The sequence below is a fragment of the Equus caballus genome, chromosome 7 (assembly GCF_041296265.1).
Source record: "Equus caballus isolate H_3958 breed thoroughbred chromosome 7, TB-T2T, whole genome shotgun sequence".
Taxonomy (NCBI): Eukaryota; Metazoa; Chordata; class Mammalia; order Perissodactyla; family Equidae; genus Equus; species Equus caballus.
The window spans coordinates 42,857,665-42,885,109 of NC_091690.1; the positions used below are offsets into that span (position 1 = coordinate 42,857,665).

The following is a 27,445-nucleotide window of genomic DNA, read 5'->3' on the forward strand; positions in this document are numbered from 1 at the left end:
ACCACCTACAGAGTCTCAGTTAAAATCTAGCTCTGAAAATTATTCATTTCCATCCACCAAAACCACTTCGTTCAGGCTGAATGCCACTGGGGTGTGGAATGGTGGGGCTGGGCAGCATTTTTCCTACTGGCTTTGCAGAGCTTAGACCAATTCCGACAGTTACCCCATCTAAGAGCTGTCAACAGAATTTGTATTTATAAAGCACAGAGAAAACAGAACTGAAGGTTTTTAAGTTATCTAATAATTCTCCCAGGAGGGAGAGATAATAGGAACCCTTCTTCAAGTATTTCTTCCTGATTCAGAATAAGGAGAGATGCCCAGGAATTTTACATTCAAGAGCCTAGAAAAAGAAAAAGTACTCTAGTGATCTGCAGACACCTGAGAGTCTTATTTTCAGTGCCACAATGGCTCACACATGCAAATCCAAGCAGCATTAATGCCGTGTGCCACGGTTCGCTGCTGAGGAAGGCACGCTAGGAAGGCAACCGAAGACCGAAATCAGAAACTCGGGGACGAGTGCATCTGAAATGAGAGGCATTCTCCCCATTTCTGCAGCATATGGTACCTAACGGCCAAAACAGAAGCACTTGGTGCCCCTGAACTAGGAACAGAGAACATGGAGAAAACTTTTCTGTTTGAAAGACGTTGAATTGTTTAGATATATAAAATAACAACTGTTCAATATAAGGGAACCCAAATTACCCACTGCTTTAAAGCTGTCATTTCAGCTGTCATCAGAGGAGAGGTGGGGTAGGAGTTCTGCTCATCCATTAATATCCCTTTTTTTTAAAAGGAGGACTGGGATGAAAATTATCTATAACCAGCAAATATTCCAGGAGATCACAGCATTGAAGGTAATAGAACCACAAAGCAAGTAGCTAGAACACAGCAGATGCCCAATAAATGTGTACTGACCGAATGCACAACTTAATGAACAGTTTGATACTTTGATGCTCCGTTATTATAAAGAAGAGCATCATAACACTATTCTCCTCTTTTGACACCCCAGATTAGCACTGTGGGAAACAGGGCTGTAGAAGGAACACAGAAACTGGAAGCAGAAAACCAGAGTTCAAGTCACAGCTCTGCCATCCATGTGATCACTAACAAGCATCTGTTGCACACCTCTCATGTTCCAGGCACCGTGGGAGGCCCAGTGGCCCTGGCGAAGAGTAAAACAGCTTACAAACTAACAGCAAGGGCAGACCAGGAGTTACTCAGACGTAAGGCGAGTCCTGCTGAGAAGGCCAGAGAGCCAGGGAGGGGCCCACCCGAGTGTGAAGGTCAGGGAGGGCTTCTACAGGGTGAGAAGGTGACAACTCGGAGGAGGCGGCATTCTAGGATGAGGACGCGGCGCGTGAAAGCCGAGTCAGGGAAGAGCAAGACTTGTGCAGGCAGTGGAGAGGCGCCCTCAGCAGGATGCAGAGCGAGGGGCCAGCGGAGGAGGACCCGCCAGGCAGGGCCTTCCAAACTACACTACAGACTCTGCACAGTAACAATGTCTTCATACTATAATAATCTTCTCAAATTGATGATTTTTATGGTTTGGAGACAATAAGAAACTACAAAGTAAAGGGAAAATATACTCTAAACTTCTAACTCACCTCTATTTTGAAATAAAAGGAAAGCAGGGGACATTAGAACGGCCCAATGGGAGCGAGAAGACACAGGTTCTCACAGAGCTGCAGTGGAACCCTCAGCATGCCACTGACTTTCAAGTCTCTGGGTGCTCCAGAGCTGACCTCGAGGACATTCAAGGTGCCTGTGAGTGTTGACGTCTCAGAGCCGTAGAGTGGGGCTAGCGAGCACGTCAGGCAGCCCCAAGAGGCAGGCAGGAGCGGAGCACCGGCTCTGTGATGGCTGGAACGGCACCGCGTGGAGCGGTTCCTCACAGATCTGCGTCTCGGCCTCGTCCCCACCTCGTGGCCCCGCGCCTCGGCCCCATCCCCATCCCTGCCTCACGCCCCACGCCCCACGCCTCGGCTGTCAACACCTCACAGGGTCGGAGTGCATCTGAGTTAACGTGTGTAAAAGCACGTGGAAGACTGCTTGACACTCAGCTGGTGCTCAGTCAATCGAGTTAGTGTAATTATTACGAAACACTTAGTCGGACATAGTGCACCATGATGTTGCTGAGCATCAGGACAGCCTTGTGCAGAGAGCTGGCCTACAACAGAAGGAGTGTTACTGCAGCCAGGACAGACACAGTGACCGCGGGAGAGAGTCTGGAGAAGCCAGCTCCTTCACATTACTTACTCTCAGGAGTGCTGATTGCTCGTTTAGTTAGATGGTCAACAGCTCCATTGGACTCTCGCTCCAAGCTGAATGAAGATGCTAGGATAAAATGGCAAAGTCTTATCTGTCCAAAACACCCAAAACAATATCAAAGAGCAAAATGACCAAATGAGAAAAAATACTTGCAAGATATAAGTAAAGTTAATATCCCACTAAAATGTTCTTATAAAGAAGTAATTCAGAAAGATACAAATAAATGATAAACACAAGAAACAATGTCCATTCTCACTAGGATTCAAAGAAATGGAAATTAAAACTGTAACCATTTTTAGTCTATAAAGCTCAGCAAAGAAAATGAAAAATTATAAAACCAGTGTTTTTAAGCAGGCAAATGGACACTCAGGCGCCGCTGGCAGGAGTATAATATGGAGTGAATCGTAGAGGGTGGTCTGACACTGTCAGAAGTTTTTAAAATAGTCATGGCCTCTGAGTGCTGGAACTTAGTCCTGAAAATTACATATACACAAGGCTATGTGTACAAGGATGTTTACTGTGACATTATTTATTCCAAAAAATTGCAGGCCAGCCCTGGTGGCCTAGTGGTTAAGTTCAGTGCACTCTGCTTTGGCGGCCTGGGTTCAGTTCCCGGGCACAGACCTACACCACTTGTCTGCCAGTGGCCACACTGTGGCGGTGGCTCACATACAAAAAGAGGAAGATTGGCAGCACATGTTGGTTCAGGGTGAATCTCCCTCAGCAAAACAGAAACAAAAACAAGACAAAAAAATTGAAAAGCACCCACATTTTCAAGAACAGGGTAGTAATAATAAGTTGTGGCACTTCTACAAGATAGAATGCTACAAAGCCACTAGGAGCAAAGCCTGGAAGAAAAGTTCACGGGAAAATTTTCACTATATGTTGCTCTAAGTGTGTGTAGGGAAGCAGGTTGTAACACAGGCTGCACACTAAGATCACGATTTTATACATGAAACCAAACAGATGTGTGTGAGGAGTAGAAAGACTGGAAGAATAAGCACCTCGCTGCTATGGGTGGGTTTTCTATTTCCCCCTCTTTTCCAAACCTTTTATCACAAACATGCACTGTTTTATTGCCTATAATCCAAGTTCCCAAAGTTCTTTGTTTCAAAGATAAGAAAACAGAAGCCACTTAAAAGGATGAGGAGGAGGCTTGCTCTGGGATTTACTCTGCACCCTCGGCGTGTCTGAGGCGGACCACCGGCAGTCCTGCTGGCCCTCAGACTCACCGTGACTGCGTGTCCCGTCTGCGCTTCCAGGGTTTAAAGCGAAAGGCAGCGCTCCTGTGCTCCGAGTCCGATGCCTGCTATTCGACTCCACAGCTTTCTTGACAGAATTCAGGATTGCAATGGTGCTCAGGGACATGGGCCTGTGGAGAAGAGGCCACAGATGGGCAGAAAGCAAGAGTGCAAACACTGAAACAACCAACCCCTTTCTCTCAAATGCTTCCCTCACCCATGCTTGCTGCAGCTCTGAGAGGGAAGGGCCCGGAATGAGGCAGCAGTGTGAACACTCACGCGGAAAACGCCTAGTGGGGAAGGCCACGACAGCCCTGAGAACATGGCGATAGGAGGTCAGGGGGCTCCATACCTGGCCTTGGGCATGAACCTCTTCAAGGGCCCAGCTTCAAGTGAAGAAGGTGGCGTTTGGCCAGCGCTGGGCCCAGGTGTGGAGGGCTGGCTAGGAGCAGCGGAGGCAGTGGCATGTTCTTGGCCAGCAGGAACTGGCATTATTTCTAAACTCGGAGCAACCTGCTACAGAAGATAAATAAGGAATATTTACCTTCTATCACTTTTTTTTAAAAATGGAATTTGTACATGTTGTAAGTTCCTAAGTAATCATTTTAAAACTATGTCAGCCCTGGGCAAGAACATTCTCTTCAGAAACAGTACTATCAGCAGACTGCCACATGTGGATGTTGGGGCATTAAAGAAGAGAAAAAGGAGTCAGTTAAGTTTGTCCCCATGATGTTTTAATGCAGCAGATCTGTCCGGATTTCTCAGGGAAGTCAGCACACTGTGTCTGAGAGTGAGCAGCAGCCCACCTAGAAATACCTCCCAGTGCCAGCACGTTCTAGAGAGGGGCGTGTGGGGAGGAGACTGCCAACAGACCCAGCCGCCTCGGAGCTCCGGCTATCTAGGATGGCTGCACTAACAGGCCAAGGCGCCCACAGCCAGCCTGCTTCCTGCGCATTCACACATTTCCCCAACTTTCGTCACAATGACTTTGCAGACAAGTTCGTGTCACCCAGCCTCAAGGGAAGGGAAGCCTCTGTGCTGGAGCCACCTGTGTGTCACACACAACAAAGGAACACGCAGCAGCCCACAGGCAGCAGTCCTGCAGGCCTACCTCAGACCAGCCTCTGCTCACATGTGCCTTTTGAGAAAGGCTGGGAAGCAGACAGCAGAGAGCAGACTGGAAAGGAGGGTGGACTGAAGGGGGCCGCTCATCTACCTGCACCGTCTGTGCCCCATGAGCACCTGCAGCCCCCCTGTTCACATCAGCTTGTCTTGCCAGCTCTTGCTCCTGGGCTAGCTGTTCACTGTACTTCTTCATGTCGTACTCGAGCTCTGATGCCAGTTGTTTGTCAACTGCAAAGAACTCCTTGACTTCATCCTGGTAATCCTGCATCACCTCCTAAAACAGACCCAAAGGCATCCTTTAATGTTTTCTTGAATAAATAAATAAGCTCTCCAAGACTTGATAAATAACAATAGGAACAGTAAGACTTATTTTCCTGAGAGCAGACTATTTCTATGACATCAGCCAACAAGTTAACTAAAATGATGGTAGTTTCCCAGGACACACCAACTGCACTTGTATGGACCACACAAGCAGATGAGCACGATGTGAGATGTTAACTAACAGTTCTGGGCTCTTAGGAAGCTTCCTGTCTGTCTGCCAGTTAACAGGCGTTTCCCCAGCTTCCTGCTGGGAGAAAGGATGTGGCATCATATAATCTTAGCCTAAAGTAGAACTTATAACAAGGCACAGAACTTCTACCAATACCTGGTCCCTTTCCATTCCTGAAGTCTGGGATGGGGATAGTGATATATCTGGGTGGTCCGGCTTGGCTCTGGGTCACTACCAGTTCAAAGTATCTTGTGGTGTCACTGAGGCAGGCTCCTTAGGAATTCATGTCAGAGGTCAGGTGGGCAGGTGATACACAGCATTGTCCTGGCTGAGACAGGGCCTCTGGAGCAAGTTACAGGAAGAGGTGCAGTCTAAACACTGCTCTCCTGTCTAACTGGCCTTCTCAGAGGATTGCCACTAGGGCCCTAATCCCATCTTTGTGTCCTCTTCCGAAGATACAACAGAAAACCTTCTACCATATCAGGGAGAAACAGCCTTAGGTCTTAAAGAGGGCTGCGAGGGACCAAGCCTCTTTCCTAAGAGAAAGAAACCATTTCACCTGACAGTATTAGAGGGAGCAAAACATAAGTCGTAGCCCCATCTCTGAGGGCTGGGGAGGCCCAACAAAGGGAAGGAAAGCCAACGCCTCTTCTAGCTGCCACCACAGAGGGGTCCCAGGTCAGAGGGAGTCCTGGAGCTGCTTTAACAGAGGATCCAGTGGAAAAGAGCTGTGCTGTCAAACGAGGCAGCCATGTGCCCGTGCCATGGCAGTGTGCTCAGAAACTGGAGATAGATTTGTCTTAAGTGTTTAAGTAGTCTATTTAGGATCCAAGCTCTTTTAGTTTTTCCTTTCTGAGGTTCAAAACAGGGCAATAAAAATATAAGAATAACTGGAAGTTCTTATTTTTCTCCATATGCTGAGCCTATCTTTCCACCTTAGCTTCCTCAGGATAAAGAGCTGTTTCAAAAATTATATGCAGTGTAATTCTGTTGTAGCCCTTTTTGAAAAACAAAAATTCTTAGCATTTTTTTGAGGGAGAAAATAGCAGAGTGTAACAGAGAAAGAAAAAAATGTTGCATTTATTTCTAATTAAAAGATTTTGCCTGGGGGCAGCCCGGTTGCACAGTGGTTAAGTGCATACATTCCGCTTCTCGGCAGCTCAGGGTTCGCCGGTTCGGATCCCCGGTGCGGACATGGCACCACATGGCAAGCCATGCTGTGGTAGGTGTCCCACATATAAAACAGAGGAAGATGGGCCAGGTGTTAGCTCAGGGCCAGGCTTCCTCAGTAAAAAAGAGGAGGACTGGCAGTAGTTAGCTCAGGGCTAATGTTCCTCAGAAAGAAAAAAAAAAAGAAAGATTTTGCCAGAAAGATCTGACACCTCATTTGTGTCTGCACTGCAAGTATGCATATCCTGGCTGCTTAGATTGAGACTCTTCAGGGCCTTGGATCTGCCGGAGATGGCAGCCCAGCCTCTGATCGGTATTCCCCAGGGCCTGCTGCTACTGGGCAGTTATTTCCTGACTTGTAAACTGGAGACAGTGTTAAAGATAAACATCCCCAAATTAAACATGATGATCAATTTTCACTTTATCCCTCACCAGAATGAACTAAGATGATGAGTTTGTTCTTGACCCCAGTTCAGAAAGTCTTTAAAATTGAATCTAAGTGGCATTAAGGACACACATGCTCAGCACGGTGAGTCGGCTCTTCGCAAACTCAACTGTGTGAAAAAGGCAAGGACCAGCGTCCGTGAAACCTGTGGTCAAACTCTCTGTCTTCTCCCAGGCAGTTGAGGCCTGCTGCCTGGTACGGTTCTAAAAAAATGCAAAGCTGGTTTTGCAGCATTTTGAGTTCTAGTCAGTCCCCAACTAACTGTAGCATCACAACTGCCAGAAGATCCTGAGAAATGAACGGGGGGGGGGGGGGGGGGGGGCCAGGGAGACACCAACCACAAAGTACACGGTCATCTTTTACCCTGAGATAGTTCATGAGTTCCCGTAAAGCTGGGATCTTATTTTTCTCTAACACAGTCTTCAGGGAGATGATAATTGGAATAATATTTTCTATGAAATTCCTCTTCTGAACCTGTAGTAACACAAACAAAGGCATGTGTTAGATGCATGAACCTCTGACAGACAAAGACTTTCCCTTCACTTAGTTCTTTCTGTATGGCCAATCTAGTGGACTATGTAAGTTTATTCTTTATTTCTGATTATGACACTGGCGATTGTGTAAGACCCATCACGTTTTTCCTGGACACTTTATAAGCATTACCTCAAAACACTCAGAAGGCTTTGTAAAGTAAGACGCAGATAAATACTATTCTTATTTTCTAAATAAGAAAAAAGTTTTAGAAATACATTGAATAATTTGATGAAAAGCTCTAAAGCTCCACACGAAGCCCTCACGAACCCTTGGCTCCACATTCAGTCCCTCCATTCAACATCCTCCCTCTGGAAGGAAAATGAGTTCAATTCTGGCTACCCACAGAGATACTCTGGATCCCTGTTGGTGAAATAGCAATGGTGGAAAATGGCTAAGCATGAAGAGAGTCAGTTCTATAACTCTCTCTCTTTCTGTGTGTTTAACTCTGCACACATTTAGAAAGTGCTATGTATTTATAAAGCACCTGATTTGACCAAGCCTTCAAATTCTTTACCATGAATGACACTAATCACAATTGTTTTGCAATAAATCTGCCAGAATTAAAAATAATTCACTATTGTAACCCACATATGCAAGATTTATCATTTTGAATCTGAAAAATATTCTTTTTTTCTTCTTATTTAAAGTCACCAGTACCCGTTCCTTGCTTGTAAACCACTCATTTCTAAAAGTCTTATTGGAGTCCCTGGCAATAGGCAGAAAAAGAAATAATTTAATAAATAAGTCTAAGCAGACAGCAAGCGTAGGGATGCTTCCAAAGGCCTTAAATGCACTCAACTCAACTCACATATTATCCAGCACCTTCTCCGCACCAGATACAAGCTAACCTGTGGGGATAGAGACGTGAAGCCAGGGATCCTTGCCTTCAAGTTACTTCTAGACAGAAGGTGTGTAATGATGTGTGGCACAATGTGGCAAGTGGCAGGGTGTTAAGGAACTTACAGAGGAGGGATGCGTAGGAAGAAAGGGTAAACAGGAATGTTTGTCAGGAAAGGCTTCTTTGAAAAGTGACACTTAGGATGTGCAGGAATTAGGTGGTAGATAAGGGAGGACAAGGTGGGAGAGGGCACTGCAGACAGAAGTACAAAGGCACAGAGGCAGGAGAGCACATCTCCCGTTGGAGGAATGAACAGGAATCTGGAATGGAGGGATCAGAGAGGGGAGCACAGAGAGAATAGGTGGCGGGGGGTGGGGGAGCAGCACAGCACACATAAGGGTTTTGTCTGCCTTGAAGAAGAATCAGGATTTTATTCAGAAGACGACAGGAAGCCACCAACCTACGTATTAAAGATATCTTTAGTGAGGTATACCTTATATATGATAAAATTGACCCGTGTTAAGTGAACAGTTCAGTGAGTTTTCACAAAAGTATATGCTGAGTAACAGACACCACCATCTAGATAATCACCCACAACCCTTCACCCCAAAGCTCCCCGCTGCCCCTCTGCAGTCAATCTGCCTTGAGTGTATTTTAAGCAGGAGAATAAAATGATCGGATCCGTACTGAAGAAAGACTGCTCTGGCAGGAAGGTGGTGACAGCCTGGAACAGAAAGAAACTAGAGACACAAAGGGCAGTGAGCAATATGCCAGAAATGGCACAGCCTTCAATAAACGCAGCACCAGTGGAAACATGAGAGAGATGCGCTTGTGAGATGAAACGGCAGGATCTGGTGACACATGGGATGTGATCAAAGTCTACTTCTTTGGGTTCAAAAGCCTTCAGGGCAGGGCTCAGGCGAGGTGTCAGAAGCAGGGCCTGGCGACAGCTCCGGCACACAAGCCAGCCCTGACATCTCGCATTCACTGCCAAGCACAGCACACGCCTGGCACGCCAGACTCCGCACTGGGGGGTCACCGGGCGCCCTTTGGGACAAGCTGGCAGGCAATGGCTCCCTTCTCCACAGCAGGGACTGTGGACAGAAGAGAGGTGCCCAGGAGGCAGAGGTACGTCAGTTCTGACAGTGAGTGGGAGATGCCTGTGGCACATCCAAGCAGGCAAGGGGACGTCCAGGCGCACGAGAGACACTCAAGCTAGAAACAGAGCTGCAGAGTGATCACACGCGGTGAGAGTGAGGGCCGCCAGTGAGCATGGAACTGGGGTCTGAGGCGGTCCAGCAGTACGCAGGGGCGGATGGGGAGGCACAGGTGTGCCAGGCCTCGTTAGAGAGCAGTGCACTCACCTGAGAGATGAGCTTTTTCTGAGCTTCCTGCATGACCACATTGGCCAGGGCCATGTCATCTTCTTCCATAATGAGGTCCCTATCTGCTTTAGATCTCATTGCCAAAAGCTTGATCTCCTTTGAGCTGAGGACCTCAAACGTATCTGAGAGTAACTCACTGGCTTCCATATCTGCGGGCAGGATGCCGTCAGCGAAGCATGCTGAGAGAGAGCACAAAAGATGGGCTGCTGAGAAACAGTCTGGCCCTAGAGGGGCAGTGCATCTCACAGGTGAAGGGGCCTCAAGGGGGGTCTGCATAGGCACAGCTGATGTCGAAGACAGACAAAAGGGGTCTTCTTGTTGGACCAGGGTACCATTTGCCACAGATCTGCTGGGCCATTAGCTGCACAGCATTTCATTTCTAAATACACATTTCATCCCGAACACGCCAGGCCTACCCAAAATACTAAGGCAGATTTTGGAGGTGATATTGAATCGCTGTTCATCTGTGAAGTGGTCTAGAAGAAACTTGTAGATTTTCATTCTTTTCTCTTTGTTGGCCTTTCCCTTCAGTGAAAACAGCCGAATCTCCCTGTGGCAAAACAGGACAATTTCACACATCACGTGAGCAAGGGCGAAAAGGACTTGAGCTTCAACGGTATTTCACAGCACACTTATAGCTGTCTGCCAGAGGCTCAAGCATGCTGAGGAGAGACCCTGCTCGCCACGGGTGTTCCCTGTAGGAGCCGACTGGCATAAGAAATCTCCTCACATCGCCTGCCAAGAGAAGTCAGGACCCCTCAAGGAAGACCGGGGCTGGGGCCATGCCCCTATCACCACAAACAGCCCGCCGTCTCCACCTCTGCCCAGCTCTCCTGAGGGTGTCACTGACCTCTCGGACTGCGGGAATCTATTGTACTTCTCATGCTTCTCATAGTTGTTGAAGTGGAAGAGACACTCAATGAAGTGCTGGAAGAACATGGCTGGGCTCCTCTTCAGTAACAGGTGGGCCAGGCAAAATTCCCCAAAACTGCGAAGAGAGAAGCAGCAAAAGAAAAAGACCCATTTGCCATACGCAGACAGCCTCTAAAATGAACCCTGGGAACTCTGCAATCGAGAGGGGACTGCAAACCAGAGGAAGGATACTCAATCTACCCCATAAACAGCTTCATTCAGATCAAAAGCAAGACACAAATTTAGCTGCTTTTGTCTGTCCTCACCCAACAGCCTCCCTTTCGAATCCAAGGTCAGCATAAAGATTTTCCCTGCCAGGTTTCCTTTCAAAATTTTAACAAGGTGTTACTATCCAGCTGTACTTCAAACAGGAAGAAACAATTCCTTCTCCAAGCTAAGGCCCAACGTCCTGAAGGCCAATGCAATGACAATGACAATTTGAACATGAACACTTGGTCTTCACCCCCAACTTTAAGTTTATTGCCCCGAATAATGAACAAAAAGCAATTTTAGCAACAGGAACTTTCTCAAGAATTGGAGTTAATGACAAGAGCTTATAGTGTGGGTAAGTAGGGCAAGTCCCCTGCACTGACGAAACTGACTCTCCTGAGCTTTGGACTCATTGGCAAACCCTGGGCGCTCTCCTTTCCCCTCTGCCCCACCCCGGAAGAGTTGTCCAGCCTGCACAGCACACACCAGGCAGCCCAGTGGGACAGAGATGCCACTAGCACCACACCAATATGAAGGGCAAAATGCTAATGGTTTCCAGGGCCAAATGTACGTGGGTAGAAGCCAGACTGTTCACTACAGGCTCCCTGAGAGTTTCTGTTTCATCATGCTAGTAGATGAGAAAAGGCCAAGGTAGGCTTTTTGCTCAGGGGTCAACCTAAAGTGTTACAAGGCTGGCTTTGATCCATTCATACTGTCCAGACCAACGTTTTAATTTCACTTCAGAGTTAAATGCCATTTCCACCCACACAGGAGCACCAGTCAACTCTCAAGCAGGGAGGAGTAGTGACAAGGAACATCCAAACGTTTCATTTTTGGCTTTGGAATGCATCAGGACCTGCAGGAGATTCACCACCCCCTAACGTTTTTCCTTAGGCTAATATTAAAATCAGTTTGTATTCACAGCATACACATCAATTATAAGTTAGAGAAGATAGTTCAGAAATCATGATGTTGAAGTAAGCCTAGACAAAAATTCTGCTGCAAATAACACTTTAACTATTAACCTAGGAAATAAGGGAGCAGCCTGACATGATTGTGAAAACAAAACAAATAAACCTCTATTTGCTAAAGGGGATTCCCTGAGGAGAAATGCACTTAGAGCCAGCCAGGAGCACCTCTCTGATCTCAGCACACTCAGCACACTCCACCTGGGCTGCAGAGGCCACGAGGGCCAGCAGCAAGTGGAGTTCCTCCTGAACAAGGGTGACTGGGCAAAGCGTCCAAGACAGAGTGGAGGAAACCACCAGAGAAACAGATAACAGCCCCCAACAGACAACAACAAGACTTTCCTTTCTGTGGTATTTTACTACAGTTAACCTGCCATGGCACAGTAGTTCTCAGTTACCTGAATTTTCTCCTCAGATTTGAAGTTATTTATACAAACATGTAAAATTAAATAGAATCCAGTAATTCCTCTGCAAGAAGAGGGGCTGCTCTGAGCTTCAACTTGATGTCAAATACTCATCTCCTCAGAGTTTAGGTCAAAAATATATGCTGTCTACTCCCTAGCTAATAACTGACTTACCAACTATACGAATAAACTCCAGAGTAACATACTTATGCAAAGGATTCAAATGCTCAGGGCTGGAAGCAGAGTCAAAGAGTTTCGCGTCATGAGAAGCCAGACGCATAGTCAGTGTGTAATATCCAGTACTCATCTTGCTGCTGCATTTCCTGGGACTTAAAATACCAAGTTTCAGCCTTGAGTGGATTAAGACTTAGGTCCTACTACCTTGATAAATCCGGGAAGACGGACTATTTCTTTTGTTTGTCAGCTGAAAAGTTAAAAGAAATTAGCATTCCAAGTAACGTTTCCTGTGCATTCCTATAGAGTGACAGAGATAGCATTTTCAGTTACCTGGAATAGAAAACTTCAACAGTTCTAAAGAAATCTTCCTGAGTTAAGAACTAAGTCAGCATCCTTTCCCACCTCTCCTTATCCCACAGGGCAATTAATAGGAACCATCCATAACACACCACCAACTTGGGGATACTGTCTGGAGTTTACACGGCAATTAACTGCATTACATGGAAAACAAAAGAAAGACCAGGTAAACTGGTTAATAATAATCTTGTAGAAAGAAATTACCACTCTCTTACGAAGAATCCAAATCCAGGTTTCAAATGGCCCTAGGAGGCCACAGGAAGAGCAGTCTGTTCACTCCATTTTCAGATTTAGTAGGAAACACAAAAATATGACTTCTTTCAGAGCTTCCCAAGCCAAATACTCTTCTGAAGTAGACATCTGCTCAAGAATGGCTGCTGTTAACGCGCTCATATTTCTGACCTGGCCTACAGCACAGTCCATCTCAGACTGGGACTGGGTGCACACACCCACTTATCCCAGAATTCTATTTGAAACTGGAGGCAAGTTATTCCCTAGATCTGTGCATCCTTGGCTACCGGCCCAAATCCAGGCCCCAGTTATCTGGCCCTCCTCATCCCTATTACTGCCCTATATCATTGTTTCTTTTCTCTCAGTCTCACTTCCCATGTCTCCTTCCCCAGCCTGGAATCTTCCTGTTGTGTTTCTGTATCCCAGTCCCCATGAGAAGCCTCTACCCTCTCTACACTTCCTCTCCAGCAGCAGGAACTGGCTTTCCTCCAAGGACACCGTTTCCCTTACAGCCCTCTCAAGGGAGGCTGCTGCTTCCCTCAAACCCCCTAGTCAGGGCATGAGGACCACATTTTCCACCGACAGTATTTTCACTCATTCATTTAACCAGATGTTCACAGAGTGTCTACTCGGTTTCCAGCTCGCTTTCAGCTGGTATGGGGATAGAGCAGGAAATAGAAATTCTTGTGTTCTAGTAGGCAAACAGACATCACACATACAACACAAAACATATTGCCAAAAGTGCTCTGAAGAAATCAATGGGTGGGGGAGACAATAGGGAAGAGGGAAAGGGAGGGTTGGCTACTGGTTAAAAAAAAATCACGACTCCTCCACCTGGTTCACATAACAGTACTTACTTAGTCTTTTCTTTTGAAGCTCCTGCTTTCTATTTTGCTCTCTACTGCTTGGTAACTGCTTACCGGTTTTCTCCATTCCAAACCTTAACATCGCAGCCACAGCCTGTATGTTTGTGTCCCCCCCAAATTCCTATGTTGAAACTTCACCCCCAAGGAGATGGTATTAGGAGGTGGGGCCTTTGGGAAGTGATGAGGTCATGAGCCCCCATGATGGGATTAGTGCCTTTATAACAGGGACCCCAGAGAGCTCTCTCACCCCTTCCGCCATGTGAAGATTCAATGAGAAGTCTGCTATTGGGAAGAGGGCCTTCACCAAAACCCTACCACGCTGGCACCCTGATCTCAGACTTCCAGCCTCCAAACTGAGAAATAAATTTCTGTTGTTTATAAGCCACCCAGTCTGTGGTATTTTGTTGTAGCTGCTCAAATGGACTAAAACAATAATTCAGAGCATCTTCAAGTCCATATAGACGAGCTCATTTAACCCCTAACTTTCTATTTTCCTGACTTCATTGACTCGTGACCCTCACATCTATACACTGTGTTGCTACTCTGCAGCCACATCCTGGACCATGTCACTATATCTGGAACGCCCCAGTTCTGATGTCAAATAATCCACTTCATGACCACACCCACCTAGCCTTCCAGCTTTCTGACTCTCTCATCCCTATTCCACTGGTTCTAAACTTCACTAAGCCATCTAGATTCTTAATTGCTTCCTTTTCTCCCAAACCAAGCCATCTCTGTCTTTACTTCCTTTTCTGTTTTAATGGTCCATTATTTTAGTCACTTTCTTGCCTTGAACCTCTCTGGCTCCTGCACTTCTGCAGCATTGATCCAGTTAAACTGAAACAATCCACTTGTTAGATGGCTATCACCCTGTGACCACTGTACTACAAGGCCACCACCTAGTAGGCAGAGGGGAAAATAGATCATACAATTTTGCAGGCCCCAAATTTTGGGTTTGTATGGCCAATTAAAAATGTCATGCAGATTTGCTCATGCCAGAATCTTTGGGAAATCCACCTGGAGCGAAAATAAATTCAACAGCCTCTGCCACTGTAGACTCTTTGGAAGATCTGCATTAGCACATACATACGGAAAAATCAACGTATTTAATGTAAGCAGATAGGTCTCACCTTTGGCCTAAAACCAGGAGAAGAGACTAATTTAAATTACAGTTAGCAAGGGTAGTCATCAGCTTTTCAAAGCTGAAAATCATGGTTCACACTTGAACCATGGTTTAAACAAACCCAGAGTGCACAGATAAAATGGAAAGATCTAAGAGGGAAATATTAAAATGCTACCAGAGGCACTGATAATCTCACTAGAGTCTAAAGTACCTCTTTATCTGTCCTGCTAATTTCTTTTTGACTCATGCTCCGATCCTCGTATAATGGGTTCTACATATATTTTACGTACTGATCAATGCCTTTTCAATGAACATGTATAGGAGCTGACAAAAGTAGGGAAAGCACAGAAATGCAGGTTAAATAACTGATCTTCCACGCATTTCTAATCAGGCCGCTCCTGGGCTCCAGGCCACATAAGGAGCCCTGAGAGCCAGTCCCATGGCAGCAGGGTGATGATCAGAGGGCGCTGCCGTGCTCTCAGGTTCCTTTTTCAATTATATAAACAAAGAAAAGAGAAAGCAATAGCCTTAGCTTTTTGCTCTTGACTTTAGATAGTATTAATTAGAATGTTAACCTTCTACTAGTTTATTATGCAAAATGTTCCTCCTCAGAAAATTATACCCAAAGGAAACCGAACAGAAATTCTTTCATGGAACTCAGAGTAAATCACTGGTGTCCATATTTAGAATCAGAGGGACCCATTATTATAAGCTATTTATAGCTGATGAGCTCTACAGAGACCTTTATCAATTGTCGTAGCTTTTCCACAGCATTCAACATTCTATTTTCCAACTGCAGACTTGCTTTAAGAAGAATTATTCATACAACATAATCTAAAATTCTGTGAGATCATTTCTCAGTCCCTTGGAAATAAATCTTTAAAAGAATTATAGAAGGATAGGAATTAACAAGTAGCAAAGCAATTCCCTTCCCTTCCAATACTCAAGGAATATCCATTTCCAAGGAGCCTTGTAATTTGCATATTCTTATTTCACACTGTGCAATTCTGTCTTAATTCTTAGAATTTCTTCCTTACAACTTTTGCACTTAAAAGAAAGTCTGAACTCTTTATCAAAACTAACATTGTACTGGCCTAGAAATCAACATAGTTAAGTCAACGGTTAATGGCTACTATTCTATACAGTTTACTATGACAGAGGCATATACTGTTCTTCATTACTCCTTTAGGAAGAGAGAACAATGTTAGCAAATGTAGTTAATGCTGAGATTATTTAATGGTTAGTCTGGATAAGGTGTGTGTTTGTTTTTAACTTATATGCAAAATAAAGCTTTGTGACATAGCTTAGTATGTTATGTAAAATCTGTTAATTTTCTGGCAAGTGCCAAAAGCTCACTAAATCCTAAGTGACCCCACTCCAAACCAATTTTAAAGAAAAGAGATCTCATGCATACCAGAAATTAGGTAAATCATTCAGCTGCCTGACATGTGAGGGAGATTTACCTGGCGACGTCCGGGTGTGAATCTATCAGGGTGCTGACAAATCGAAAGAACAGAGAGCCCTTCCACTTCACAAATTCCTCCTGTATAAAGAGAGACCGGCATGTTGAAGGATGGACTTTAACACTTTGCAGATATTCAGTCATACAGCCAACTGTCAGCGTCCGTCTGTTTAATAGTGCACCCATCAGGGCTCAGCCTGTCCATGGCGCGTGGGTGTGGGCGCAGCACTCAGTTCCCCACCATGCTGAAAGCACATGCCACTGGTCAGTCACAAAGAGAAGCGGAGGAACATGTGGGGAGAACAGCATCAAATCTACTGTACTAGGAAAACAACTCGAAGCACACAGCTTTGAAGGAGAGTGCCACTGCTGTGTCTGTCAGGTCCATAATGTATGAAAACATGAGTATATAGAACATACTAGAATAGATATATAGCTTTGTTAAATGCCTTCTTTTTAAAGAACAAATATTACTTTCCTCTCATGATAAGCCAAACCCATGCTCTCAATGTGAATAAAAACATCGAATGCTCTGCAGAGCTTCACAGCACACTAAGTTCTTTCACACACTGAAATGTTTCCTGAACTCTCAGAGCAACTCTGAGACGGCCGGGGGAGGTACCGTGACCTCGTGTACAAACGCAGGGGCTATGCTGAGAAACAAGGAGAATGACAGAAGAGGGACTAGAACTACTTGTGCACCAAGTGTGCTTTTCTCTCCATGGTGTTTATCTGCAGAAACAAAACTTCACACTGTTTGACAGGATATCTGAACCAACACCCAAAACGAAGATTAGGAAATAATGAGCTGTTTACAAGGCTGCGCAGAACACTAGAAGGTGATATTTTAAACCAGAGATGGGGCTAATTATTTCTGGATTCTACTACAAAGCAGCACATTTCCTATGCTACTCAAATATTCTCTTAAACCAGAAGCAATGGTGAAGGGAAAAAAAATGACAGATCTAATTCTCATACGTACCTGCAAGAGACTGGTAAGCAAGATGAGGGTTTGCTTCCGGATGAATGGATCTGAGTCCTTCAGGCACGTGGAGATATTAGGAATGTACCTGTCCACCATGACAGTGTACCGGATGCAAAGATCACACATAACAATGACAACATTGTTACGAACAGCCACGTCGTCACACACCTCGAGCTCTCGCACAAGGGCTGGGATGCTCTTCTTTGCAAGATCCTCATGCTGTAAGCACAGCTTGCCTGTCACAGAAGAGAGTAAGATGTCTGGACTCTGTTCTTTCCTAATTCTAAGCCTATATTTCCTCCAGATATATCTTGCTATGGATTTTATTTAGCCAAAGTTAAAACATCACGTCAACAATCATAAACAAAAAAAGGTAACCAGACCCATACTAAATATTAGGAAGTTCAACATACCTTAAGGAAAAACCCCTCTCCCTCACCCTGCAGGGTTTCATGAGACATATACCATGAGATATTCCTTCACTGTAGTAAAATTATCTTCCTTTTCAAGTCAACATTTGAAATTTGGAGTTACCTACTTACCTAGAAAAGGACCAATTAAATCTAACAGAATATATATTTTACTTTTGATTATACACAGACTCTAAAGAAGCTAAAAAGTGTAACAATGAAGTTGAAATCAGAGCTAGGGAAGTAGGAAAGAATGGTCATCTCACTTATTTCTTGTTCATAGTTAGCAGAAGGAAGGCTGTTGTTGAGTTTTCTTTATATGTTTTCTTGTGTGGCCTGCAGAATGTTTCGCTCTTATTTACAATTCTTAGATTTTTGAAAAATAACCATTCTTACAAAAAACAATCATAACTCTCATCCAGCATAAAATACACCATCTCACGAAAGAAAAAAAAAATTCAAGTTATAGCATAGAGGTTGGTGATTTCCAGATCAACAACACTGTGAGTTTATGAAGAAATACGCTTAGTAGCGCATCTGCCCGTTCCAGAGAGTATCAAACAGACCATCGCCTTTTATAAAGTGAACTGCAAATTCATTTTTTCATTCCCAGAACTCAGTGCAGTGTCTGGCATATGGTTCTTGAGGAATAGACTTTATGGTGCTACCTTATGAGTATTAAAAAAAAAATCACAGGAATTTTTTGTAATAAATTAACATAAAAAACAGAAGTTCCCTACAGGGAGTGTCTGGGGTCCGATCCTCCTGGCACTCTTGTTCTCAGCCCTCCGGTGCACCCACGGAGCTGGGTGCTCCTCCTCTCAGAATCACCCCCAAGATGTGCCTGAGCTACTTGAATTATATAAGCTCAGCAGTATATACCCCCTTACTGAGACTGGCTTATTTGAGACGAAAAGCTACACACGGAACTGGATTGCACAAGCACTACTTCCCTTCAGGTTATTCTTACTCACCCAAGGTAATGATGGCATGTGCTCTAACCCCAGAAGGCATGACAGAGCCTCTGAGCTGGGAGGGCGGCTGAGCGGCAGGGGCTTCACTGCTACCTTGAGATGACGTTACTACAGGGGAAGGAAAAAGGGCTTATTTACAGTGCTTCAGGGGCTCCCCCCTCCCTGAGACAGCAGTGCAGAGGATACCCTCAGTGCCTTACAATGAGCCGCATCAGCAGAGGAAGCTAGAATGGACTGAATCAGAAGGAAAGCTCGCTTTTCCACTCTGGCTGGACAGAGCTGGGCTATATCTCCTAAGGTGAAAATGTACTTCACCTGCAAAGAGAATTGGTTTTGCAGTAAGATAAGGCAAAAGAAAAATTAACTTTAGCTAGATAAAGGACATGTCAATGGAGTACTTTTTTTGTCCCCCAAATTTAAAGAACTACTTTTTTCATATAAAAATACACAGCCATTGCAAAAATTCAGTCACTATTTAATAAAATTCATCCAAAATTAGGGCGACCATATGATTTTATCATCTACATCTAGATCATTCTGCAAGTAAAAGGGAGTGCCATTAATAATTATGCTGCGATAACAGGCATGAACCACAATTATCCTGGGGAAACAAGGATGCCTGCCTATAATCCCACTACCCAAAGACATCATTGTTGTTTCTGTGTATAACTTTCTTTTCTAAGTATTTTCATAGTCACACGGCTTTACGTTTGCTTTTCTTATACACTCACCATCACAGTAGTTTGAAATCTGCATTCTTCCTTTAATATTAGGCATCTTTTCGTGTCAATATATGCAGTATGTTTACTGACTACATAAGCATGTTGAAAGCTGTGGATGTCATCATACTCCATTCCACTACTAACGAACATTTACATCATTTCTAATCCTTTGCTGTCATTTGCGTTGGCTCTGATGACACCTTTGTACTTTTGGATACTGTTCTACTTCCTTAGAAGTGACATCAGGGTTAAAGGCCTTATAAACTGTTGTACATTTTAAAACATATTTCCAAACTGTCCTCTAGATTAGTTTACTATTTAGATTCCTACCAAAAACGAATGAGTACCTGCTCCCTCATAGCGGCCACCACTGTGTGTTTACTAAGGACATTCAACTTAACAGTTAAGTAATTCTGCTGGTTTCTTTTAATCCCAAAAATGCAGGGGTGGTGCTAAATAGTAAGATGGTAAATAAAGGCTTATTTTAGGGTAAGAAAGCCCATAATAAGTGCATGTATATTTAAAAAATCCTGAACATACTATATCTCTTAGTAGATTAAAGGAATATTTATATTTAAAGAGTGAAGTAAACTATATATATATATAGGGCAAAATTTCTCCACATATATTTTGACTGAAGGGGAGATTTTGGTGACATATTTAACAGTTGAGGAAAAAGTCTTAGGGGGAAAGCTCACCAGTCATAATCAGCATTCGTCTTAGTTTGGGCAGTGACTGCCCAGATCAACCAGAAGAGCAAGACGCTCCAGAACCCCAGGTCAGGGCCTTTCCACACATCGTGGCCCTCTGACAAACTTCCGGACTCTGAGTGATAATGATATCTTTCTTCTTTTTGTGTGTGAGCTGGATTGGCCCTGAGCTAACATCTGTTGCCAATCTTCCTTTTTTTTCTCCCCAAAGCCCCAGTACATAGTTGTATATGCTAGTTACAGGTCATTCTAGTTCGTCTATGTGGGACGCCACCACAGCATGGCCTGATGAGCGGTGCATATGTCTGCGCCCAGGATCCAAACCAGTGAACCACAGGCCACCAAAGTGGAGTATGTGAACTTAACCACCCGGCCACGGGGCCAGCCCCCAATAATGACATTCTTATTACTGAACTGTGTGCATATTAACGCTTCAGGCACAAATAGTCTTCTAACAAATCTACACATGGTCTTCAATCACCAGGTACAAGTGCAAGGTGGCAAAGCAGGAACTGAACACAGAAGAGAGATGCTCTACTAATTTTCAAATAGACGAGGAAAATGGACAATTCTGGTTAAATGATGGCCTAAACTAAAGGACATCACAAAGCAACTCATTATCTTCTTTATTGGACATTGTCAGATGTTGGAAGCAGAATTACTACAAGATAATTTTGTTGACATCAGCCACTTGAATCAGAAAACTGGCTCCACATTTACTGGCTCACAAGAATCTCCTGTGCTGACACGGTTTCTAAAGCAGGGATGACAGGGCACACGCTCGTGCCGCTCCTGCACTGACACGGTTTCTAAAGCAGAGATGACAGGGCACATGCTCATGCTGCTCCAAGGTCATTTGTGTTCTCAATTTTCAAATATCTCATTTCATTTTAGACATGACTTTAGAACTGTTCAGCACTATTCCCTAGTTCTATAGTCTGATATTCAAACAGCGCAGTGGACGCATTATAATTTTCAAAAACATCAAACCAACCAACCAAAAGAACAAAGAGGATATTCACTTTACTATTTTTTCACCTTATTATTTCTAGGCTTGACTCTACCAAGCTTACAACACATTTTGTGTTTCCCCTGTTGGATCAGATATCTCATAGGATTTAACCGGATAAGTGTATACCATCAAGTTTTCCTCCCAGATAATAAGTATGTGAGAAAAAAATGCATAGGTCATCAATAAAAAAATTCTTCTCAAAAAAGAATAAACTCTAGGCTAGGAAAACCCTTTTCTTGCTAATAGTGTTGGAAAAACACATTACAAAGCCATCTTTAAAAAATCCCAACTGATATAAAAGGAGAGAAAAGAACGGTTAAGAAAAGCAGTCACTTACCAACAGGTCTTCATCCATATTCCCGGTGCCACCCTCCTTCAGAACTATGTTGGAAAGGCAGTGCACGCAGGTAGACAGGACATCCCCGCACACCTGCTGCAGTAATTCCTATGGGAAGTCGAAGGTCATCACTGAGGATCCCACACATCCACCACCCCACCCATGACACAATTTTCTCATAAAAACTCTATTATCCTCAAATGTGTAAAGCATAAGCCATGAAAAACCCCAGCCATCACACTTTTGTATCTTTGCTTTTAGCAATCTGGCAATGAGAACTGGCTGAGTGGAATTTAGCAAGAACAGTATATATATGTATATACACACATACATGTACATATCATCTTTCTTTCTACATTTGCTCTATAAGAGCAAAAGGCGTATACTAAGGAAGATGTAGTGCCTAATTTATACGAGATCTATAATAGCAGCACTCCTCCAATAATAGAGGAGAACACTGCAATCCTTCTGGCATATGTAGCTGGCGAATCAACTACTGTAATAAATAGTATATTTTTTAAAGATATAAAATAAAAAAGAACAGATATTCTTCTTCTGAAATTTGTTCAACTGAGACAAGTTTTCAGTGTCTCTTATTAGTTAAAATAACCTCAAGGGGTCACCACCTCCAGCCCACAACAGCTAACTACACCTACATGCCAAGCGAGGGAGCTCAAGCACATTCTACAACCTTTGACTTCATTTTCTCTAGGAGGCCATTCCAAATTACCCAGGTTGAGCTAAATGACTCCACCCCAGTACTTCTGTGTTACCCTATGCACACTTCTATTTTATGAATTATTATATTACGTTGAAATTATCTGTTTAGGTGCATGTCTCCCCTAACATGCTGTAGGTGTTGTAGGAAGGGACTCTGTCTTAACCCTCATCCCAGTGCCTAGCAGCAGCACTACAAAATGGTAGTCAGTGTTTGCCAAACTGTTGGCAAATCATCATTATGATCCAAATGTGTTTTAGTCTGACTTGGCCTAAAATGTTTCAAAACTATTGTTTTTATTACTTTTTAAAGAATTACTACACTCAAGATTTTAAGAGATTGCACAACCTAGACTGGAACGTTGGCCAAGAGAGGTTCTGAAATCCATATACTCAATCTGGATGAGAAGACAAAGCCTAACTTGTTTGAGACCTCAAAAGCCTTGAACTTTGCTGGGGAGCCTGACTAATGACTTTCAGAATCACAGAATCTTGCAGAGAGCAGTCAAGGCCATGCAACCCTGAGATTCTCTCCACACAGGGACTCATGTCACGTTGTTGTCCAGCTTCTCTGTGTACACTTCCAATGACCAGAGACATGTTCTAAGGCAAGTCCCTCCATTTTAGGCAGACTTCAGTATGATTTTTCTTCAGTCGGCCAAAATCTGCCTCCTTGTGATTTCCACCCACTGGTTCACACTGGTCCTCTATAATGCCAAACAAATCCAATTCTTCCTCCATTTCAAAGTCCTTCATATATCTGAATTTAGCTAGGCAGCCTATCCCACATAATTCTTTCCTTCTCCAGCTAAACACTCCACGTCCTTCAGCTGCTCCCTACACAACTTGTTTTGTAATCCCCTCATCTAATTGCTCTTCTATGCATATCTTCAGTTTCATCAACATTTCTCTGAAGAGTTGTCATTAAATTGAATTATAGAACATGTCAACTTAGATTTAGCCAGTATAAAGAGCAGGACCATCACCTCTCTTACTCTAGACACTATCTCTATTAATGCAGTTCAGGATCTTACAGATTTTTTCCAATGATAGCCACAAAACACTATTAACTCATACCAAGCATATAGATAGCAAAAATGCCCAAAGACCTAAGTCCTTTCACATACACTGCTGGCATCTATTCTTTGGGTAATTTGTTTTGCTCAGTAAAATACAGAATGTTCATTTACAGAGAAAAGAAAAAGAGAAGTTATGTTTAGGGGAAACATCTGGGTCATATGGATTTAAAATATACTAAGATTCTAGAAGATCTCAGGCCTTAGTCTATTATCTACCACCAAGGAAGTAGTGTTGGCAGAGCTAAAACCTTGGCCCTTTTTCTAACAGAGCAGTAAGTTCTACCACTCTTCTAGTTCTCGAATTCTAAATTTGAAGACAACTCTTGGTCTTTCTCACAGACTCTAACAATGATATAACTCACTGTCTGAATGACTATGGGCCATTAGCAAGCAGCCAATGGCTTCTGATGCCCCCGACTCTCACAGTACAGATCACCCTTCCTCCAGCTCACGCTGGTGAATAAAACACTGGGAGAGGGATCAGCCACCTTAGTTCCAGGCACAGCTCTGCCACTAAGAAACTGTGTGCCACTGAAACTTGAAGGATCATGATTTTGTAACCTGCCATATAAACTTTTCCCCATTTTTTTCCTACATCATTCTTTCCTCATTAACAGCTTTTTAAAAAAATCTGTTTTCTGCTATTCCAATATGCTCCCTACCTAGGTAATGTTCCTTATGTAAAAGTTCTTCATGCAGTTTCTTGGATCCAGAGATAAACAGAAAAATCAAATAATAAAGCAAGTATCCCTTTCACCAAAAATGCCAAAAGGCATATGCCAGCAAACACCAGACTCCATTTACATGGAAAGAGCTGGGCATTTTAAGTTAAATAAATTTCAACTTGTTTTAAGTCTTGAGCAAAAAAGTTACAATGTATTGTTCTACTACATCTGTTACCACAAATAGAAAATGTAACTTACTGAGGAAGGACTTTCTTTAAGGAACTCAGCTAAGAAAAGGAAGCATAGGAAGGTGGCTAGGTACCTCAGGTGGAGCAATAATGTTTTTATTCTTGGAAATGAATATATTCCAGCAATTATTTAAACTAATTTTTGACTTCTGGAATCATTATTAATAATCCCCCTCAGTCCTAAAATTTCTTATGGTTAGCATTGTCTAGGAGTATATTTCATGATAAAAAATAGAATACACAGTAATAAAATAATTTATTAGAGATTCTGATATGGATACCTTTTAGGGAGTCAAAGGAACCCTCTGTCTCTCACAAAATACTGGTTTGGATTTGTGTTTATGCATCTATATAAAACAGTAGCTGCAGGCTCTGGGCAACTCTGGGGACATGATACAACAAGAGATATGAGAGTAAGAGAGTGTTAGGTAACAGGATAGGTGTCTCCTAGGACTGACTTATTAAATGATCAGAAATCTCCTGTTTTGGAGGGAAGCCCCTGACTAGGTGGAAGATTGTCTATTAAGCATTCTTGGAACAAGGGTAGAAGTGAAGGAGGAGGAGAAACAAGGCTCTCACAGCACCTGAGTTATCACTTATTAAAAGATAACCTTGCAGAGTCCTCACCAGGAAATATACATCCAGGAGGCACGCTTTCCTCAAAGGCACTTGCACCTAGAACCAAGACGGTGACTTCCTCAGGGAATCGTATGTCTTTAGCAGCCAAGACCTTGGGGGATGTCAACTGCTTGTCACATATAGTAATAGCTGCTGGGGACCACCTATCCTACAGGTTCTCTATAGAGAACACTCCTCAAACTTCACAACAGAGTCCTATGTCTGAGTACAATACACTGGAAAACATATCCAGGAGAGCTTGCAGCATACCTGCTCCTCCACAGGGGTCTCTGCAGATGCTCTACAGAGTCTCTGCAAAGTATCAACGGCTGAGCTGATCAAGTCTAGAGACCACTGGAATCCACTCAGCTTACACTTGACGACATCTAAGAACAAAGACAAACCCTTCAAGCTTAACTGCTTAAAAACATACAAAGTGAGAGGCAAGGCCTTTTCAAAACTGTCCAACAGACACTCACCGGTTACCTTGTCTCGCATGCTCTGAGGAAGATGCTTTGCAATATGCCCAATAACACACAGAACATGTCCCAAGGTGTTTGAATTGGGATTCTGCTGACTATGAAAAGGGCAGAAGAAATATCAATATAGAACCAAAGGAAACATTACTGCCAACAAAATAATTTCTTCTGGATTAGAAGGAGGGAGGAAGTTCTGGAGGAAGTAGGGTAGCACGGTTTAGGAGTCAAGTTGTAGGAACATTAAGGCACTTAATGTACTTGAACAAAAGGTAAACTGAAAGCTTAAAAGAGATACTTCTTTTTCATGTTTATTTTTAAGCCGGAATTTAAAGAAAAGATCTGTATATAGAAATAGTTATGAAATAGCCCACTTCCTTAAGAGATGAGTTTTGTTTCTAAGAATCTTTAGTGTCTATCAGCGGTTAAATTACAAGCATGCAAACCTGCTGATTTTCTCCCAGGACTCTATTATTTTGGTGTAGTCCAGCTTGGGTGATGAGCAAGCAATCTTGGAGAGCAGCATCCAGGCTGGTGCAGCATGTTCCGTGCCAGTGTGGGATATCATATTGTTTATAAAAGTAGGTGAGAATTTATCTTTCTTGGACCAGATATGAAAAGCCTTATTTAAATAGCGGCTAGAAAAGAAAGACGGGAAAGCAGAATTGTAACTATAAATATATAAAACTTTCAGATCAGCCCCCCAGTGAAAGGCTATCAACTTCTGCTGCTCCAAGATTCCTCTGGCACATGAAACATCCATGTCGAGGTTCCTAGCTAGTGGCACATTTGATACCAAACTAGGTATCTTTTAAATTTATAGTACACAGAATAAGGTATATTTTTATCTCTCCTCTTATAAAGTATTTATTTATTTATTTATTTTTAAAGATTTTATTTTTTTCCTTTTTCTCCCCAAAGTCCCCCAGTACATAGTTATATTATATTCTTCGTTGTGGGTCCTTCTAGTTGTGGCATGTGGGACGCTGCCTCAGCGTGGCTCGATGAGCAGTGCTATGTCCGAGGCCAGGATTGGAACCAACGAAACACTGGGCCACCTGCAGCAGAGTGCGCGAACTTAACCACGCGGCCACCCGCATAAAGTACTTATTTTTAAAGCAAAGAATAAAATTTCATAATTCATTTGAGAACTTTCTCATGTTCATCCCTCCAAAATTTATATACAAACATATGGAATAGGTTACCAATAACAAATTCATCCAGAATTTACAGGTTTTTAGTGACATAAAAATGTAGACATTGTCCTTTTTCCAATGGAAAGATTAGAGAGAAATGACATCCTAGCATTTAAATATGGTAATATTAAATGAACTAAAATTTGCTATGACCTACCAATACCACTAAGAAATATATATTTCAAACCTTTTTAAAACAAAACAAAAAATACTTCTAAAGTGTTTATGTCATTGTTGTTTTTAAATCATTTCTTATTTTACTTCTTCCCACAGCACGGCATGAGATCATATGACCCATGAGACAAATGCAACATTATATATTCAAGTGAAGAGAAAAAAACACTCCTTCCCCAAGTCAATTTTTCTTATGTTGCTAGGAGAACACACACACACAGATTAAGACTTTCTCATTAACTGAAAAAAAAAAGGAATTCTCAAAGCAGGCAGAAGGCAACTATAACAAAACAAACACATCCACAAACAAACATATACCAATGGCTTTATTAATAAATTAGCTATCGATTCATATTTATCCATTAACACCTACAGTTTTACTGCAGATGGTTCACAACATGATCTATATCTGATGACTGTCCAAAATGATACATGCAATCAACAAATATTTTAAAATTTAACAAGAATCACACAAAACATTAAGTGACGTTTACCATAGGAAGCCAAGAGAATGGGAAAAAAATTCTCTAAACTTCCAGTTTTAAAATCTTAAATTTGGCTCCTCTTTGACAATTCACACCCTTGCACATCACTTGAGCGGCTCCCATAAGGCTCCCAACTTACCCCTCAGTTAGCCCCACTGTTGATCACAAGCCATTCCCTAACAAGTCAGAATGCGATTCAACAAACACTAATCTGCTTCTTTTGAAAAGCACCATTGACTTCTAGCCTAATATCAAAACCAATGGACCCTCCTCAGTCCTCGTTCTATGTGACCTCTACTAGACATTTCTGACCACTCTTTACACCCTTAAACTGTGGTCCATCTGTTTGATCTCTTTTCTTTTCCCTTCACTAATTTCTTTTCCTCCAATCACTTTAATTACTGATTTCGAAAAGCTCTCTTCTTAGTCCT

At 43.1% G+C, this 27,445-nt stretch overlaps 1 protein-coding gene across 7 annotated transcripts in view; it reads right to left on the reverse strand.

The window, feature by feature from the left end:
- Nucleotides 1-27,445, reverse strand: part of NCAPD3 (non-SMC condensin II complex subunit D3) — a 64,636-nt gene that overhangs the window by 2,775 nt on the left and 34,416 nt on the right. The window contains exons 17-32 of one of the 7 annotated variants that reach the window (XR_011440901.1): nucleotides 25,606-25,797; nucleotides 25,163-25,260; nucleotides 24,954-25,069; nucleotides 21,357-21,464; nucleotides 18,776-18,890; nucleotides 18,576-18,683; nucleotides 17,189-17,427; nucleotides 16,208-16,287; nucleotides 10,347-10,484; nucleotides 9,913-10,046; nucleotides 9,476-9,675; nucleotides 7,103-7,213; nucleotides 4,752-4,908; nucleotides 3,862-4,022; nucleotides 3,501-3,640; nucleotides 2,257-2,334 (exon numbers count right to left, since the gene is read on the reverse strand). Coding sequence is in view for 5 of the 7 variants with exons in the window: in XM_023645159.2 (XP_023500927.1) it covers nucleotides 2,257-2,334; nucleotides 3,501-3,640; nucleotides 3,862-4,025; nucleotides 4,621-4,908; nucleotides 7,103-7,213; nucleotides 9,476-9,675; nucleotides 9,913-10,046; nucleotides 10,347-10,484; nucleotides 16,208-16,287; nucleotides 17,189-17,427; nucleotides 18,576-18,683; nucleotides 18,776-18,890; nucleotides 21,357-21,464; nucleotides 24,954-25,069; nucleotides 25,163-25,260; nucleotides 25,606-25,797 (2,309 nt within the window). In the remaining 2 variants the exon portion in view is untranslated. Of the gene's footprint in view, nucleotides 1-2,256; nucleotides 2,335-3,500; nucleotides 3,641-3,861; nucleotides 4,026-4,620; nucleotides 4,909-7,102; nucleotides 7,214-9,475; nucleotides 9,676-9,912; nucleotides 10,047-10,346; nucleotides 10,485-16,207; nucleotides 16,288-17,188; nucleotides 17,428-18,575; nucleotides 18,684-18,775; nucleotides 18,891-21,356; nucleotides 21,465-24,953; nucleotides 25,070-25,162; nucleotides 25,261-25,605; nucleotides 25,798-27,445 lie in introns of all 7 variants that reach the window. The other 6 variants (XR_002809173.2, XM_070273926.1, XM_023645160.2 and 3 more) reach the window with 6 other exon arrangements.